The 19,488-nt window shown below is 38.8% G+C and overlaps 1 protein-coding gene across 1 annotated transcript in view; it reads right to left on the bottom strand.

The window, feature by feature from the left end:
- SLC6A15 (solute carrier family 6 member 15) overlaps positions 1-19,275 on the bottom strand; it is a 43,080-nt gene extending 23,805 nt beyond the window's left edge. The window contains exons 1-3 of the mRNA XM_014074399.2: positions 19,087-19,275; positions 5,791-6,266; positions 3,205-3,362 (exon numbers count right to left, since the gene is read on the bottom strand). Coding sequence (XP_013929874.2) covers positions 3,205-3,362; positions 5,791-6,079 — 447 coding nt within the window. The 5' untranslated portion in view covers positions 6,080-6,266; positions 19,087-19,275. The remainder of the gene's footprint in view (positions 1-3,204; positions 3,363-5,790; positions 6,267-19,086) is intronic.
- Positions 19,276-19,488: the final 213 nt, after the last annotated feature.

The following is a 19,488-nucleotide window of genomic DNA, read 5'->3' as shown; positions in this document are numbered from 1 at the left end:
ATAAAAAGCTAACGTATCTGTGCTGTTCCTCCAACTGAAAAGACCCTCTCTGGATCGGCTGGTTTTGGCAATCACTGCGATGTTTCCAAACTCCTCTTATTGAGGATGTGCCACATGTCTTAGAAGAAAATTATGTAGATCTCTTTCAGTCATTGTTTAGGGCTGGGCACAGGAAAAGGACACCCCTGCTTGATTTATCGTTGTTGGGAGTTAGTTGGCACCCCTCTTACTCCTGTTTTACATTTATCAGCCTTGGATACCAATGCATATGGCATTTTTCTGGACTGCCTGAACTGACTGGGGATTGAGTCACTGCTTTTCAGTGGTTCCTTAATGAACAATTTCAGCCAGTTGCAAAGCAGAAGAGATCAATTCAGTGGCCACTCTTTTGTGGGTACCTTGGGGCTTGGTCCAGTCTCCACTGTTTTTTAACATCTTTACAAAGCCACTGAGAGAGCTACACTCAGGGGATGAAGTATCATCAATATGTAGATGAAATTAAACTGTGCATTGCCATCCCAGAGATGTCAGAGATACCATTAAAGGTAGATCCCGTAAGACTCTTGATTTGGAGGGGAAGAAACAGGTTAATGGGAACCTATGTAAGGTAGAACTGATATTTGTTCCCTGTCATCCCTGGGGTTTTCTCTTGACAGAGAAGCAGTATCTGTCAAAGAGAAATTCTATGATTAGGATGTCAGAGGTTCTATTTCATTTCAGGATGCGTACCTTTCCTGAAGGGGGAAAGCCTGTCAGTGTGGAAACCATTTTTTTCCCCAGCTTCCTGATTGCCACATATGTTAGCCTGGGAATTTGGGAGGAGAGTTTGCTTGGAGCGGTAGAGTTTAGCCATAACAATATTCTTTCTTTTGGGAACTAAGGACATTTGCCTGCACCTGGATGGGAGTGGTTGGAGATTTTCTCCAGTTGAGTATTGGATTGGACCATGTGAAGAACATGTGGGTGTGGAGCAAGGGTTGTGAACTTTCAACTGGGTGGTGAAAGCCTGGATGCTTTTAGATTCGGGTTGCCCTTCAGGACTGCTATTCCCAAATAGAATAATCTATCTAATATAACCTTCATAGGAAGAACTGCCAGTGATGTCCATTTTTTTCAGGTGGGGAGTGGGGGTTAAGGGCATCACAAAATCTGTTTTCATTATGGATAATTTACTCTAACAGCCTGTCCCTAGAACCTAGATCTGACTCCTCCATGGAAGCCTTTTGGAAATATGTGGAGATTCTCAAACATCCAGGCCATACTTGTCCCAAAGGTGCTTTTTCAAAAAGCAATTTGAAAACTAATTCTTGGCTGCTATCTAACATTTACAGTACCTGGATTTTTTATTTGTTTTGTTTTTTTGCAGTCTAACTATGGCACCCTTAATCCTTCTGTTATTTATAAAATTTTCCAGGTTTTTGTTGTTTTTAGGGAATCTATTTTTAAGTTAATGCAGTGTTTCAATTAGGGGCACAAAAGCCTTGAAAAATGATGGATTGGTTTGAAGAATAGGAATTGCAGTGTTTATGCATGGCCCAAACTCTGAATCACTTTTGAGTTCCCCGAAAGTCTATTATGCTTTTTTATTCCAGTAGTGCACATCCTGTTCTGACAGAGCTACAAATACTGAATTGTTCTGTATTGTTCCCAGATCGATTCATCTCTTCAGCTATGTTCTGTGACTCAGAACATAAAATTTCGCCCTGCTTTGTGGCCCAGTCGGATTCAATTATCTCCTGAATTGATGAAGCAACAGGTCCAATACAGATCAAGGGCAAACAAATTTCTTCTACCAAGGGTTGGCAGCCATGCCTCATGTATGTATATTTTTTGATTCAGAAATTTCTCAGATCACTTCATCAAAACCTTTCAATAAAATGACAATTTTTGGTGAAATTATTTTTTTCTTTGTTTTAAAGCAACTTTTGTCTGTAGTGTGCGTGTTTGTATATGTATATGCTAGCGCATGTATGTTACACACACACACACACACACACACACATACACACATATATATATGTTGTATTTGTGCTGATAAATAAATAAAGGGAGACACAGAGTATCAGCACAAATACAACACAAATGTAACAAAGGCAACAGTAAAAATGTTGGGTTTCTGTCTGGATGGTCTCTTGTGACGAGCCGATGGACAGAAAATGGAGGCAGTGGACTTCCTCCCGTATTTGGGCATACCAGGGGTTTTAACTCTAAATATATACATACATACATACATACATACATACATACATACATACATACATACATACACACGGACACGGACACGGACACATGTATATGTATCTCAGAGTCTATCGGACTGTATAATTTTGGTCCTTTGCATTCTGGGAATATCATTTTGTTAACCTGTCACTTCTGCAGCTTCTTGAGGTTGCATAAGAAACAGCAAATGGGAAACAATGCTGTTTCTTCTCCAGCGAGAAACAGCTAAAATGTGCTATCGGGTGACAAAACTTGTACAGCATCTTTATCACTTGAGACAGTGAGATAGGCAGCATATAAATTTAATAAATAAATAATAAGTTACAGGGCTAGTTCAGGATTAGTTCATCTTGTGATTTTTGAACACGACTGATCATTTGACAGCAGAACAACTGCTGTCAACTTAACAACTTAATTGTAGTTAAAAGTGATTGACTCCCATCCTGTTTATTAGTACAAGAAGGATGGTAGAGTGTTTGTTTGTTTGTTGGTTTGTTTGTTTGTTTAATGTGGACATGCTGCTATACATTCTGGTTCTTTAAGATTGTTCAGCAATATGGAGAAGATAGTACTCTGCATAAGGCATCACCATCTCTGCACTGCTAAAGCTTTGGAGAAGATATCAAATTCTCCAGGAAGAATAACAATTTTCTCCTACTTGATAGAAAGAAGTTAAGGTTTAAATTTCAATATGCCCTGATTTTTACCTTAACTTTTTTAAAATCATAGAGATGTAAAGGAGCTACTTAGGCTATTCAATCCAACTCCCTGTTCTGTGTAGGAATCCAAGTTAAACTGTTCCATACAGATAGCAAAAATCTAGCTTCAGCTTGGATGTCTCCAAAGAATGGATCTCATCATTTCTTTGAATAATTCAACAAAGTTAGAAGTTATACTACAAGTTGGCATCTTAAGACAGCAAAAAAACCTGAACATTCCATCCCATAGTAAGATTTGGGAAGCACGTATTCTAAAGTCACTTACTATGCAACTTGCAAATCCAATTCCACCAAGCTTGGGACTGATGTAATTCCATACTCCAATGCTCCCACGGCGGATTCTTTGACCCACTGAAAGCTCCAGGAAAAAAAGTGGTATTCCTATTATCAGCAGCAAGATTAAATAGGGCACAAGATAGGCACCTGTCAAACAGAGTAAAATTCATATACAGAACAATCTTTAGAACAAAGTCCAAGGATATTATGACATTAAAGCACATTTTATATAATTATTTCCACAAGGAGCCTAATTTTGCTATATTGTGGTTATCTTTAGGATCTTAAACAAAAATAATAATTCTAATCTGCCTAACCACCTGATATTCATTTTTGTAACATTTTTGTTCTTCAAAATTACAGGAGATGAGCAGGAAGGGAAGAGATTTTTCTCCCTCCTTTTGCAGTATTTAGAGTAGGAAAGCTACCCGACTCCATCAGTTGCAAAAACTGTCTCTTAAACAAAACTTCTGTCTGAGACAATGTATGACTTATTTTATTTGGATATACTGCTTTAATTTTCATCTATAACTTGTTGCCTTGAATTTTTTATAGAAAGATAAAAATGTTTTCATGTATATATAAATGAATATGTGATTTTTGACAGCAATAGGTATAATATATTTAATTCCTATGCCATTCTTTCACCAATGGTTTGTAGCGTATGGAAAAAAATGATGTTGCTCCCAACTTGGCTTAAGGTTGATTGATGCAACCATAAATGAGAATGACCAAAACTTTTCAAGTTCTACTATCCAATAAACATATCATGATATACAGTGTTCTATCAATTAGTACATAATTCTCCCTATATAGTTTGCATGCAGTGATTAAGAGATGATTACATTTCACACCAAGCACTCTATCAGTAAATATCTCTGCTAGCTTCAGTGTCCAACAGATAATAAATTACATGAAATCTAGTAACTGTGAAGAGCAACAGGAAGTTATTGATGGTCTCTTTTTCAACTGTAGGAAAAAATTGTCTCTAATTTGCAATATATCTCAAAATATCTCAAAAAATGTTGAAATAAATGCCAACTAAAAAGATTCAGACATTTACTTGGGGGAGGGGAGAATACATAGTATTTTTTAAAAAGGAAATTAAACTGAAATGTTTAACAAACCTTATAACTGTAACTCTTTAAAATCTTACAAATTCAAATTTTCTCTTTTTCTCTTATTCTTGACACTGATATAAGACTGGAGTAACCACAAATAACTGGTTTTTTTAATCCATACTATTGTAAACAATTCATGAAGTTAATTATGAATATATCTATATCAGCAAGCAGTTCTATCAAAAGGATTAATACTACAATTCTAAATAAATACAAGTTAACTTTTGAGAATTATTTTTAAAAAGATGGGTGTTATGTCATGGCCCCATCTATAATGTTTTATATGACTTCTATCTCCCCCTTAGAACATATTAAGGGACAAGATGGCTATATAATATCTCAACACCCCAAAACACACACACACAATTCTTGTAATGAGCTCTTGTAATTTTCATGTGAGGGAACCTCAACAAATGTAACATGGAATCTTTTATTTTCATGGTATAAACTATGAAAGTCTCTGAATTACAATCAACATTCTTTAGTGATTTAAAAGAACAAAAATGTAATTGTGAAAGATATAAACATTCAGGGATCAAACCAGGTAATGCTTTTCATACAACTATTTAACATGCAAACTTTAAAAATAAAAATGCAAGCAGCTGACATTGGATGGGTTGCTTATTATCAGTAGTTCAACTGGCAAGCACACAAGAGAGTTCAACATTTTCCACTGCTGAGTTTCTGCTGAAAATTGCTCTTTTAAAATTGTTCTTTGCATTGATAAGAAAACTCCTATTGGCACCAGTGGGACATTTTCTCACCATATAGTATCAACTATAGAGGTGAAATTTTTCTTAGTTCTTTAGCAGAGGAAGACACTTTGCTTGCTCATCCCAAAGATGTTTTTTTCAGGAGGCAACTGGACTTTCTTGTTTTTTTTCCTTTGAAGACATTTCGCTTCTCATCCAAGAAACTTCTTCAGTTCTGAATGGATGGTGGGGAATGGAAGGATTTATATTCCTTGGAGACAACTGGTCATTTGCATTCTTTTAGAGAGTCACTGAGGCCACTGGGAGGTTTGTCTGTGTCCTCAGGGTCACCCTAGTAGTGCAAATGGGTCCAGAGCTTGTTGGCTGCAAGATGTTTTCTGTCCTGTGTCCCTCCCCTGTTGAAGACAGGGACAGCCTGTTGGGGATGAATCTGTGTTGTCTGCATCTCAAACTGAAGTACAAAAGAAAATCTTCAAAGAAAAAACAAAAAAGTCCAGTTGCTTCCTGGAAAAGGCAGCTTCCAGATGACCAGGCTGACTGAGAATCTTCACAGACAATTTGCTTGCTCTGTCTTCAAAATTATCAATCTCACTCATCAGCAGCTGCTTTTTGGATGTTTAAAAGGATTGCTTATTAGCAGTTTGAATACCTCAGTGCATAGAGTGAGATGAGAAGCTAACAGAGACCAATAATATTGAACTGCACATCAGCTACCTCCATGATTACAACATACACACTTACCTCCACCATTTTTTTGACACAGGTATGGAAAACGCCACACATTTCCCAAGCCTACAGAAAATCCAACTTGGGCCAGAATATACTGAAGTTTGCTGTTCCAGGCTGGTCGCTCATCTTCTACATCAGATCCCTCTTCTACATCTACATCTTTGTCCTCAGGATCATTAACTGACAATTCACTTTTTTTAAAAGCATCCTCAACAGAATCTTCATTGGATAAGAGGTCCTTGACTGATTCGATGACATCATCATCTATCTCTCTTTTTACTACTTTGCTGTTCTTAGGCATTTGCAATAAAGAAATGGAAATTCCAGAGGGGATTTGGTTTAGACAAGCCGTCCAGCTTCAGTCCGGATAGAATTTTATAAAGTCTAAAGTTCTTGAAGAAAAGGTCCACAGTGAGTCCTTTATGCAACCAGATCAAAATGTTTGTAATTGCTTCCTGTTTGTAATGGCTTGCTGTTAGCATAAATAGCTGCATGTAAGAGAGAGAGAAAGAGAGAAAGATTGTTATATATCAGAAAATACTAACTGGCCATGGGGGTGTAGGGTTGGAGACTAAGGGTGGAAACTAAGTGACTACGAACATCTCCTGTTCTTATTTCTAATGTTGCAAAACAAAAATCACAAATTTGGGGTTCTAGAGAATCAGTGCAACCTACAGCCATTTGCTTGGTAAGAGTATAAAATATGACTTTCCCTATCTTCTTTTTTTGTACAGCTACACTGAACTGCAAACATGTATTCTAGGGGGAAAAGGAGGGGGGAGGCACAGGCTAAAACAGAAGGACCAGAGAAGAATAAATGGCTTTCTATTGATAACTCAATCAGATTGTGCTACTCTTGTATGGTTGTGGAAAAAGACATAGAATGAGGTGGTAGCTGCATTTCAGGCCATGTAATAAAGAGTAAAACTTTATCAGGGTGCTAGCATATAAATATTCTTCTATTCAGCATGTTCTACTCAGAGACAATTTATCCAGTCAAAAACAGTATACTTTCTCATCATGGAGGTTTTCCTGGTATCTCTGTTTGAGGGGTCAGCTCTTGGAAAATACAATCAACGTTCACCCACAAAAAAAAAAGTGTTCTTCACACTCAGATTGGAGACTTGGGCTAATGAATTTTTTTATTCATCAACACACTGCTCATAGTAGGTAAGGAAAAAGTGCAAGAGCCCTCTTTGGTGAACGTCCTCTTCCCCTCTGAACTTACCTGTGTAATGACTTCTATGACTTTCCAGTGTAATGAGGCTTGGCCTTCGAACTCTACTTGCTGGAGTTAAGCTCTGGGAAAGATATATTTTGGTTTGCAACTTATAAGCATTCTTTAAAAAGAATACACACACACACACACACACACACACACACAGACATATACATAAGATTGCAAGTTGAGGCCACATGATGGCTCACTTAATGACCAAATGGGAAGTGACAACATAAGTCAAACAGTCACATAAATAAACTATAAATCAATAAACTATTATTGATTCCATATTTGGGGGGAGGTTCTGCTGTGCTGTTGTTGAACAGTCTCCTGGTTGAGATCAGGCTATTCCTCTTTTTGTTTATATTTGTTTGTGCTTTCAAGTCAGGTTTGTTTGTTCTTTTATTCCTGGCGTTTGCCTGGACAAATCCCTGCAATTTCCATGGAAGAGCTTTTCAAAACTGTTTTTCCAGTGCCTGCTTCCCAGGGTTGAGAGAGAATGACTGATCCAATGTCATCCATCTGGCTTTATAAGGCAGGACTACAACTCACAATCTCCTAGTTTCTAGCCTGAAGCTTTAACCGCTAGGCAACACTTGGTGGCATGAGAGTCTTTCAAATATTTTGAATTATTTTGGAAAGTGCAAGTATCAGCTCTAGCAAAGTTCTTGATTATGATTCCATAGTAGCTTCTCCTGTAAAAGCAACAACTACATACTTTTAAAATGTAATAGATGTTCCACTTAAAGTATTAGTTAAAATCTGTTATGAAAATCTGTTACACACAGATATTATTCTCCTATATTCCAGAAACAAATTGTCCCTCAACCTGCTACTAACAGATGAAGATCCAAGCTGTATACAACTTGAACCTTCACTAAATATGTCAACTGAGCTAGATAAAAACAGCACATTGGAACTGCTAACAATTAAAGGCTATGTTGTAAAGATTAAATCTTTAGGATCTGTACAATTTGCAGTAAATCTATAATCCTAAACACTTCTAGATGAAAACCTATATGCATGAGTATTAAAAAGAACCATTTAAAGATGAGTATGCATATATAATATTTCACTATTGAATTTAAATAATTGCCACAGTTTTCTGCCAAATAATGTTGCAGTAATGTACTTGTTTTATAAATGGTTTGCAATTTCAAAATACAGAAGTGTTTGCATACTAGTAAAAAGGCTATGTGAGTATAATTCTGGGTATTCCTGTATAAGCCAGTTTTATGTTCGCCCTAAGCAATAGCCTGATACTATATTAGTCTGTTAATTAATGACATCCATGGTGTGGGCAATGGGGAAGTCAAAGTGATGCAATCAACATGCCCCAAGGGGGCAAAGCTTGTGGTCTGATGTGACTTTCATCACTGTGATGAAAACAATAAGATCCTGCAGGTGCTGTAGCTATTACCAAACCAGGAGATGAATGGGAACTGTTCTCCCTCCCAAAAGAGATGGGCTTATAGCCATTATATTGTGTGGGTAGGAAAAGAAGCATGAGAATTTAATCTTGATTTCATCATAAATCAATCCTACACTTGTTCCACAGCAGTACCTGGAATTGTTTCATAAGGCGGTTCTTTAGCTTTTCTACAATACAGGTAGTCCTCACTTAACATCTACTCATTCAGCCCTACTGAATAAGGCATGATGGGCTGTAATAGATGCATCCGCTGCAGCACTCCCATGATCATGTGATCACAACTCCGATGCTGGGCAACCAGCTTGCAATTATGATGTCGCAATGTCACATTATCACCATTTGTGACCTTCACTGCTGGCTTCCAACAAGCAGTTGATGGGCAAGCTGGCAGGAGGTCACGGGTGGCAACCATGTCACCATGGGGTGCTGCAACCATGTGGGTTCACTAACAGCAGCAACTGGAACTATTCAAACTGCCATCGTAAGTTGGCACTGTCACTTGATATTATACCTTACAATTGCATTGCTTTAATGACAGAGTTCCCAGTCCCAATTGCTATTGGTAAGTGAGGACTACCTGGAAATCTATTTTCCTGTATTCTTCAGTTCCTCTTCAGTAATTACCAGTTCAGCTTGGTAGGAGACCCCTGACAACACCTCCAAAATGTTATTATTTCCAGAATGCCTAATTTAGGGATATTGCAATTATTCCGAGCTTGTAAAATACTGTTTTATTACATCAGTTGTTAAATGTTAAATTTAGATGTATCGAGCATTTCAATCTCAAAACATTCAAATATCTTTTTTTTTCCAGTGATCTAAACATGAACTAAATCATGAGCATATTATTTTGATATCCAAAAACACATGAAACAAAGTTGGACTGTTTCAAAAGGCAGTTTTGAACGTCCAACTCAGCAAGGCAACTGGTTTCTGGTTAGTGTCTGATTTGGCTGCTTTTTCTCATATATTTTCCACTCAATCACAACAAATGATTACAGCTACATTCTTGCTGCTATTAGTTTGGATGGGTTAAGTGGAAATTGACTGTTGAAACCAATACATATTCAAACAGGGAAGTCCGATTATGTTGGTATACCTTCATGCCTAATAAATTACTGCTTTAAAATGCTCTGGAGAAACAGAGCTTAGGTTATAGATATATGCATTGTATGATCTTGTGTCCTTTTGATTTTGGACTTCAGGATGTTATTTAAAATGCAAAGACTCTACAGTATGTCATTTTGCTTCTTGAACTTTAATTTATAAGTTCACACTATGCATATTTTTTCTGTCTTGTAATGTTAATGTTATTCATGCAATTAATAAATATCAACATCTTTCTTTCAGCCAGTAATCCTTGTTGAATACAGATTAAAACACCGATGAAGGTGTTATTGCTAACTTGCACCTGGCAAGCGGATTGCCAAAAAAAGACAAATCTGTTGTTTGATCTTGGGAAATAAGTGGGATGTTAGTGCCTACAGAAAAATTAGCTAAGCAAATGAATAATAATTATTTTAAATCAAAACTTTAAGGAAATATGAGCAAGGAGATCTACACATTGAAGTTATTAGCTATTGGGGATTTTTTTTCATACTCTACAAGCTGAGATACCTATTGCAAGAAACTGAAAAGATTTCTGCCTATTCTGAGGAGGGTCCCACACTGCATCCTAAATATTTATTTAGATGAGAGTCAGAACTGAATTTCTTCTCATTATTTCTCACTGAGATTTATTTTAAATGTTTAAAGAAAATGAAAAAGTCATCTCCTCTGCCAGTGTAATGGTGGATGCTTGGTGGTAATAAAACATTGCAGATGAAGTGGAGGGTAATTTTTTTAAATACTCAGAATTTAATATACTCTTCCTTTAAGGGATAATCAATAAGAAGAGGAAGGTGAGTACAAAGCTTACTACACAAACAAACCAGAAATAGTATATTCCATCCCAGCAGACACGTGGATGGACTCAGTTACAGTGGCAATGAGCACACATCCATTGGAAGATTTGAAAGTACAGGTCAGAGATATATCATCATGGAAGAAGTCTATCTATGCGGTTCTAGGAGATGAAAACAATGTGGTGGCATATAATCAATTGATCAATCAAGTTTATTCCATGAGAGAAATCTAAGTAACTACTGCAATTGTTTGGAGAGTGGATGGGCAGTCCTACAAATATGAAAGGTTTGCAGTAATTACTGAGCAGAAACAGAAAAAGAATTAAAACTTTAGTATTTAACCAGACAATCATATTAGCCAAAGGTGAAACTCTAATTAAGTGTGAGCTCCACAGTTCCAAGCATTTTTCTGAATCTTGCACTATATTATACAAAAAAATGTGATCTACTTTAGAGCTTAGAAGAATAAAAATTAATAAAACAGCATATCATGCCTTTGACAAATGATTAAGGTATACAAAACACTTTTGAGATTTTCTCCAATCTTTTTTTAAAGAGGTTTAAATTCAAAATAGTTGTTTTGATTTTAACACTTGCAGAACTCAAGATGGATAATTTCAAGTTTTAAAAAGTACGCATTTGAAATGTTCTATAAGCTATTGTGTATATCAATATTTACACCCTTTGATTTATGATTCTCAGCATCCCTTACCAAGATGGCTAATAGTTAATTATAGAAGTGGTTATCCAAAATATCTAAAAGTTAGGGTATCTTGAAGCCAAAAAGAAACACCACTTTTCAGAATATGACAATACTCTGCCTCTAGGAAAAGAAAATCATCATACTTATAACTTATCTTGAATATAAAACATGTTTATTTTGATGCCTGCATTCCACAAGCACTCCTTTGAGATAGGCTCTTGAAAGCTGATAACAAGTAATAATAGTTTCTGTGGAACCTAAGTAAGTATCAATTTATAGGAGTGAAGGAGTGAGAAAAAATGAATTAACTAATATTTCTTATGCAAAAGAAATGGTATCTGAGAATTAGTAAGGATGTGAAAGGCATAAACACAGGCCTGGCCTGGGTCCTGCTAGGTTTCCATTCTTAGCTGCATTTATTTTATGAATGAGCTATTGACTATATTCTACTGCCATTAACAATTTTAAAAATACGCATGAAAGGAGAGTTTCTATGATTGCAGTCTGTCTTGGCAGAAAAAAGATTAACAGGTTTGGTTGGACTATTTTGTGAGCTAGGCATGCCAGAATAACAGAAATTCAGCAATTTAATTTCTAATAAAGGAGTATTTTGCAACTGACGCTATCCTCCGTGACTGCCATTTTATGAAATTACTATTGTATACATCATGCACCAGTAACGATATCCTCTTATCTTTACCGGTTGGGGAGCAGAAGCATGTGCAGAAGGTCCTTGATGATGTCTGGGTGGCTGGGTGGAGCCTCACACCGACGCCACTACCGGTTTGCCCAAACCGGTGTGAACCGGCAGAATACCACCTCTAATCATACACTTACATTTAAGCACCATTAAAAACGCTATTTTGACATGCACATAACTCTTTCATCAAGTGGTAATAATAGTAATCTTGGAGTAGGAAATCTGAAAATAAAATCTAAAAGGAAAGGTATACACAGACACACATATACATGCACATATATTACAATGTGTGTGTGTGTGTGTGTTTGTGTGTGTGTGTGTATGCTTCTGCAGTTCTGCTCATGTTTTGCCTATGAAGATATCAGTTAATAATATACTTTGAAGTGTTCAAAATCAACTATTCAGACACAAAAGGATATGGTATATACTAACAAAATTTTGGTTATTACATTATTTCAAAAAAATTAAAGCACTATCAATTATTTTTTTGAGTTGTCAATAATTTATATATCTATTACTTTTTAATGGAACTAATGTTGACCATCTATTTTAGTGAACAGGTTTCTTCATGTACCAGAAAATAGGTAAATTGATGATCTACTGATGCAATTGAATATTATTTTTGCATCATACTTCCTTCATTCCAAGTTGTTTTTTTCAAGATGGTTTGTGTTTCAAGTTTTACATTAAAAGGTAATGACAGATGGAGGCTAAAAACTTACTGCATAGTCATAGCATAAAATCTGATGAAATATCTCAATGCTCTATCATCAGTTTGATCACTCAAGTTTTAAATAAAACACATCAGAGAATGAACTAAATTGTCTTTTTTCCCATCAGTTTTTATTTACATATGAACCTCATCCAATCAATGCACTCAGGAAAATTAAGAGTTTAGCAATGCAAAACCATCTGAAAATGGTACCAATTCCCCATTACCTATCTGCAAACTCAACACTTTAAAAATGAAAAAAGCAAAATCTATCTACAACTAAAACACTCATTGTCATGATCTTTATTGGAGCCAAACCTTGTATCATATAGGGTCTTTTTGAACCAAGGTATCTCAAATGGGTTAACTTACAGAATGCATCCAAAATCCAGAACCCATGACTCCCGAGGGAACAAAATTTGGGGAAATTGTGGCTAATTCAATGCTACTGGCTGCTCCTGTGCTCTGGAGCTGCTGTGGTCACATGATCCCCATTTTAAATATCCCGTGACAATTTCCCTGCCAGATTCACAATTCCTCATTCTATCTCCCAGCCACCAGAAAGGAATTGATGTATCATATGACCTTAAAGAAGCAGCAAATTTAAAGTGCTTGAAGAAAAGTGGGATATTTTAATTACTTTATGTACCCCTTCTCTGGCACACAAACCAGTGGTGGGTTCCTACCAGTTCGGACTGGTTCAGCCGAACTACTAATAGCTTGGCAGCCTGGGTCGCTGGAATTGGCTGCTATGCCCCCGAAGCTGCTCTCCCGGCAGCGCCGTAGGCACCACCATCTTGTTTTTTGCTTTTGCACATGCACAGAGCAAATTTAGTTGTACTGTGCATCTGCGCACAGTGCACATCAACTGCGCAAAGCATACAAGCATATGCATGGTGCAGCCCTGAGCGAACCCGCAGTAGTCTCTGCCAGAATCCACCCCTGACACAAACATGCATGTATTTATACCCTATCTCTATTCAGGAACTCAAGGTACATATATAATCCTCCATCCTGCTATATTTCTTCACAACAACTCTGTGAAGTAGGGTGGGCAGAAAGTCACCAAGTGAGCTGCTGTACTGTAGATGAAGTAGAAATTGGATCTCTCTGGTATCAGTCAAACACATTAATTACTATATACCTTCAGTCATTGCCCATTCAGTTTCATTTTTCAATTGCTTCCTACTCTAAAACTGTGTGTACATCACCCCCTTGTTTGGCTACTAGAGATCAGGTAGATCAATCCAGCTCTAGTCCTCAGGATATCACATGATCTTATTTTTATATATGTCTATATGTCTATGGAGAGTCTCAGTCATTCAGGACATGGTTGTCCCAAAGGTGCTTTTGTTTAAAGGTAACTGGGCTTTCTTTGTTTTCTTCTCTCCCCCTCCCCAAGCAAAACAAAATTCAGTTGTCTTTTGGAAAAAAGCACCTTTGGGATGTCTCTTCCTACAATTCAACTGAGAAGCTGACAGGGATTCTAAACTGTCCTGAGGTGAGAATGTTGTGGTAAAGTATAACTAAATTAAAATATTGTCTGCATAATTATGCCACGTGGAAAGAGAAAGGAGATGTCATGATCAAGATATGACACCAAACATTATTGGAATGCAGCAAGGAGGAGGAGATTGAAGAAATCGAGGTTGAAAGGCTGTACATCTTCAGGATCACAAGGAAAGGTACAGAATGAGGAGATAAGAAAATCTGGAGAGGGAAAAAGAGGATTAACTTGAGAATATTTGGCAAATACTAATCACTGCAAGAGTTCCTCAATACAACAATAGTCATCTCAAACAATAAGGCTTCAATAAAGAAAGAGCAAGGCAAAATGCACAACTTGCATGATGTAATATGTCTGCTGATGTTGGTGCCATGGCTAAAATCTGTCCTCACTGTTATATATTCCAAGTCCCTGGAAAAACCACCAATTCCTATTGTAGGAAGAGAAAGGTCAGAATAGGCAATCTACAGTTTTATTTAATCAACTCAATTTATATACTGTAGCAATGATGTATTGCAAACAAGTCCAGGAAGAACATCAGACAATACTGCCTCTTCCAAATGACATTCTTTGATGACAAAGAAGTCCTTCAAAGGAGGAACAGATGAAATTGTTCTGTTATTCAAGGGCAAATCCATTTAATGCCAGACCCCAACCAGCAAGTCAAATTTATTTAAATTTACTCCGTGGATCTTCAACTCAGCACGGAATTGAGAATGAGTATACTCAACAATGATGGAATTCAACTTGAGATTGTTGAAGCACTTGAAGAATATAATTTGCCCCCCAAAAATGGTACAATTAATAAAAATGCTGACAATCACAAATTATCGTATATGACAGAGACAAATAGCAGGAATTTATACTACACAAATCCATCTTGAATAATGAGCAAAGAGCAGTATATAGTTATGTGTGTAAGCATCTATTCTTAATAATAATAACTGATGTACCAGGAGAACCAAGAAAACATTTGCTATAAATTTGATCCTTGCTAAAGCTAGGGGGTAGAGTGCATGATGGGTCAGCCATTAAAGATGCTGAACTTGTCAGCCTGGGTTCAAGAACAGAGCTCCCCTCAATGAGGCGGGCTCCCATTACTGGCCCCAGTTCCTGCCCACCTATGTTCTGACCTAGGAATCCCCAGCAGCATAAAGCCAAGTCCTTGTCCCGATAAACCTCTTTTATTTAATTTACAGTGAACTCTCCAGCAAAGTCCTGGCCCACAGTCTTTCAAGATAGTTCACAATTACTAACCTTTATTAATCTTGGAGGGTGGCCAGGCCAATATCTTTCAGATGCCCACAATACTTGGCAAGAATGCAGAAATGAACTAATTGTCTCCTGAAAACATCCCTCCCCTTTTGCTCCTCTTTTATTCCCTATGGGAGGGGGCATTCACTGTCCACCTGTGGCTTTACTCCCAAATCGACCCTTGTTCCTTAGCTGTTCCCTTTGTCTGGCAACTCTGTTCATGTGCACACTGGGAACAGGGTCCAGCTGTTTGTCTGCCTCACCGATGTCTTGACTCCGAAGGCAGCTGATAACTGTCAGACAGCCCTGACCCCATCTTGTCAGAGCCTTTCCCAGACTCCAGGACTGGCCCATGTTCCTCCCCAACCTCCTCATTGTCCGAACCTGCTGTCAGCTCTGTTGGCTGCTGGCAGGTCACAACAACCTAGGAGTTTGAAACCATGCAAATGCAAGTAGTTTCATAGGTACTTCTTCTGTGGAAGGTAACAGTGTTCTGTGCACCTTTGATGCATAGCGATTCTGGTCACATGACCACAGAAATTCTGTTCAGGCAATGCTGGCTCAAAATGAGTACCATGCCCTAGAGTCAGACATGACTGACAGGGAAACCTTTATTTTTTAAAGTTAAGGGAGATGGAGAAGTTGCTATTGCTGTAACATGATCCGGTATTGCATCAGCATTGATGCCTGGTGGTAGGACAGCACATTCATGATTCAAGATACTGCTCAAAGTAAATGAAAATGCTCTCTGTAACTTTAAAAATATCCTCCAATAGTGGAAATTTGCTTCGACATGCAAGGTTTATTGTCTGGGATGAGAACTCTATGATGAGGAGTGTGGCAGGGATGAGGCCTTTGGGGGAATTTTTGTGGCGATTTCCATCAGTTTCTACCAGATGTGAAAAGAAGAAATGATACTGGTATGTAGAATTTATGAATCAGAAAGTGATACTTATGAAGCTTTGTCAAATTTTAATTGAAGGAAAACATGTGACTGAGTGAGGTGAAGGAAGATATTCTGAGTTCTTCCTGGATGGTGAAGAAGACAAAATTAAAATGCTGAAATAGAAGTACCTGAAGGTATTGTTCTTCCAGCAAAAACTATTGCAGAATGCATAGATCTCATCTACCCAATGTTTAGCAATCCTGCAGAACTGTTCTTAAATAATTCTATTTTTGTTCGCCTCAATGAGATGATGATAAAAATCAAATCCACTTTAAGTTATTCCCAGGAATGATGAAAGAATATTGTTCCTTCAATGCTGCCAATGAAGGAGCTTATGCCACTCATTTTTCAACAAAATTCCTTGAAAAGTTGAATTCTCTGGATTGTCACCAGGTAAACTAAAATTGAAGATAGGATCTCCCATCACTTGGTTTGCTAAGACTTTACAATAGAATGCAGATGATCATGGAAGAACTCCCGAAGAGCAAAACTGTACTAAAGCTATACATTACAGCAGTTAAAAGTGACATTGTCGTGATTCCAAGAATTGTACTCAATTTATTAGAAGGTAAAAATATCCCACTTCAGTGGACACAGTTCACAATATAATCATGTTCTGCTCTCACTATACATAAAGCACAAGGGAAAACAATGAGAAATGTGCTGATTTATCTGGAAAAAACAGTATTCCAGCATGGTCTGTGGTATGTCATTTTAAAGCAAGGAAAAACAATTGAAAATATTAGAGTATTCTTAAAGAATGACAGATCAACCACAAATGTCATCAAAGGTTCCTTTGTTAAACAAAGAACACCTATATTTTTCTTGCTATGCATCTTTCTTCTTTAATAAAATGCTTTCTTCTGTAATTTTAAAATCAAAACAATAGCAATTTGCCCATAGTAATTCTGTTTCTCCATTTAAGGAAGGAAATATATCTAAAAGAACATTCAACAGGTCATGAGTTTGTCTATAAACTGCTAATAAAGAACTCAAATTCTTTTCCATGTCCTCAGTTTATTAGTCAATTAAGTGTGTAACTCCAATATCTATTTCAAAGTAAGAGGAATTATGTTCAGCCCTTTATTGTTCTACAAGTCAGTCAAACATGTGATATGGATAATTGGTGAAGAGGGGAGCAGCAGAGTTTAACTTCAGTGCCTTTGTGTTAAATGTATATACAGATAAGAACAGATTCGCAAGTGCATCATATCCAGTATGATACATGTAGAATATGTAAATACACCATTATTTTATGTAATTTATATATTTGACAGTTGCTGCCTCTACAATACACAACAAGTGATCAATTAACCTCAGATCTTTCATAAGGAAATAAAAATATTTGCAAATAAGTTAGATAAGCCTAGTAGATGTGTCACAATGATGTCTAACAAATGGCCTCTCCTTTGGTAACTGGGGAGCAAGTGCTGCAGACAATGAGAACTGCTCATTAACATACCTACCCAAACATGCTGATGTCACCATGTACCAGGATCACACCCGCCTCTCCATTCCCATTCCAAGCAGGGTGGAATTAGGGATGCACAGGGAAGCTGAACCTTGGGTCCACCCCTTATTGTGAATTGTCATTGGACAGCTCCATATGATGAGCAGCACAGCATCAACATCCGACCTCCCCCCCATTGCCAACCACCATCCTGAAGTGGGTTGTTGTTGTTTTTCTCCTCCGCACCTTTTGTGGACATTGAGCGGGCCAGACTCGTGTTTTGTTTTGCTTTTCCCTCACACACAGTTTCCCGCTTCGGGTTCGTTGAAAGGCATCACCTAGGCAGTGTTTCTCACGCTCTCCTGATCGATCAGGATCCTTTTTAAAATATTAAGATCCGTTTCGGACTAATATGCTGCACACACGACCCTCGGCGGATTCTCAGGTCGCACCTCTGATAACGGGGAGAAGCACCCGGTGACAAGGCGAGGGGGACACGACAGACACAATAAACGTTGCGAATGCGCCGGTGGGGGAGGGGGGCAGTTAAACCAGCACGCCGGAATCGAAAAGCCATGCTCTTCTGATGCAACATCCACTATGCATAACTGCACGAAATGCCACCTTTATCCCCAATACCCAGATCGGCCGCGAATCAAACCGCCCCAACGTGAAGATTTCCTCTAAGGTAGAGAAGCCTCTTAAAGAGCGGGAAGCTAAAAGGAGCACCGATTCCCCGGACAGCTCCCTCGCGTTAAGGATAAGGAGGAGTGCAGAATGGACCACTTCTGCCTTAAATCGCACTCGCCGAAGAATTCCCCTATTTTTCCCTCTCTCCCTCCAACCACCCCAAATGCCTTTCTCCTCCCGTATCGGTTCCCCCCGTCAGCCTCTCCAGACCGTCCCGAATTCCTTTTCTGTCTGACCTACAGGGTGTTTCCTGCCGGTGATTTTGCTGCCATCTGCTTGCTTTCCGTAAGCAGCCGGGACCGCCGATTCTCTTCCTTTCGTTTCTGCAGTGTCATTTTAATAACCCATTTCGATTTCAACCGCGAGGAAGTTTACCCCGATCCCCTTCCAAAGAAGGGAAGGTGGGGGGAGGAGGGGGGTGTAGACAACGCTCAGCATTGATGGGAACGTCCTATAATTATCGATCCATTCCGCTTTCTTTCCCTCCTGATCTCCCTTCTTGGGTTTGGCTTGCCATCACCCGATCTCCCGACGGTTCCCTTCCCAATTACGCAGGTGGTGTCGAGAACGCTCCTTCGAAAGCTGAGGAAATCTGAGATTACCTACGTGCCCATCCATTTTTAGGGATTGGCACAACCCTGAATGCTTCCTCGGCTAGATCTCTAGTCCCCAATTGGGAGACCGTGGATGTCAGCTTCCCGCCGCCTTGCTCACTTTCCCTTTCAAGCCGCACCCATGTCGGATCGCTTTTTTTTGGCGGGGGAGAGGGAGATCCCCCCTGGGCTTACCTGATCTCGGAAGTGAGGGGCACCCAGCGTGCCTCGGGCGCCTCTACCTCGCGTCCTCCAGCACCTCCTGCAATGTGTCACAGGTCGGCGCAACGAGGAACCAGAGTGTGGCTGCACCGGCAGGCGGGCGAACGGGCGCGCTGGTGTGTGTGTGCGTGCGCGTTAATGTGCGAGGCGAAAAGAGACATGTGCGCGGCGCTTCGGAGGATGGGCGTTTAAAATCGGGGGAGGGGGGAGGTAAGAGGGGGAAGGCAGGGCGAGGAGAACCGCACCTCCTTTGACGCAGGCAGCCTGCAGCGCAGGCGGCCACCCCCTCCCCTCCCCGAAAGAAGAGACAGCGTAAGGGGTTCTCCCTTTGGCCTAAGGGCGACCCACGCTCCTTTTCCTCGCTCCCCTTAGATC

Source organism: Thamnophis sirtalis, unplaced genomic scaffold, assembly GCF_051295495.1.
Source record: "Thamnophis sirtalis isolate CommonGarterSnake01/CBP01778 unplaced genomic scaffold, rThaSir2_p1.2 scaffold_9, whole genome shotgun sequence".
Lineage (NCBI taxonomy): Eukaryota > Metazoa > Chordata > Lepidosauria > Squamata > Natricidae > Thamnophis > Thamnophis sirtalis.
Note: the sequence above shows the minus strand (reverse complement) of the source record. Positions and strands in the feature narration are given on the sequence as shown.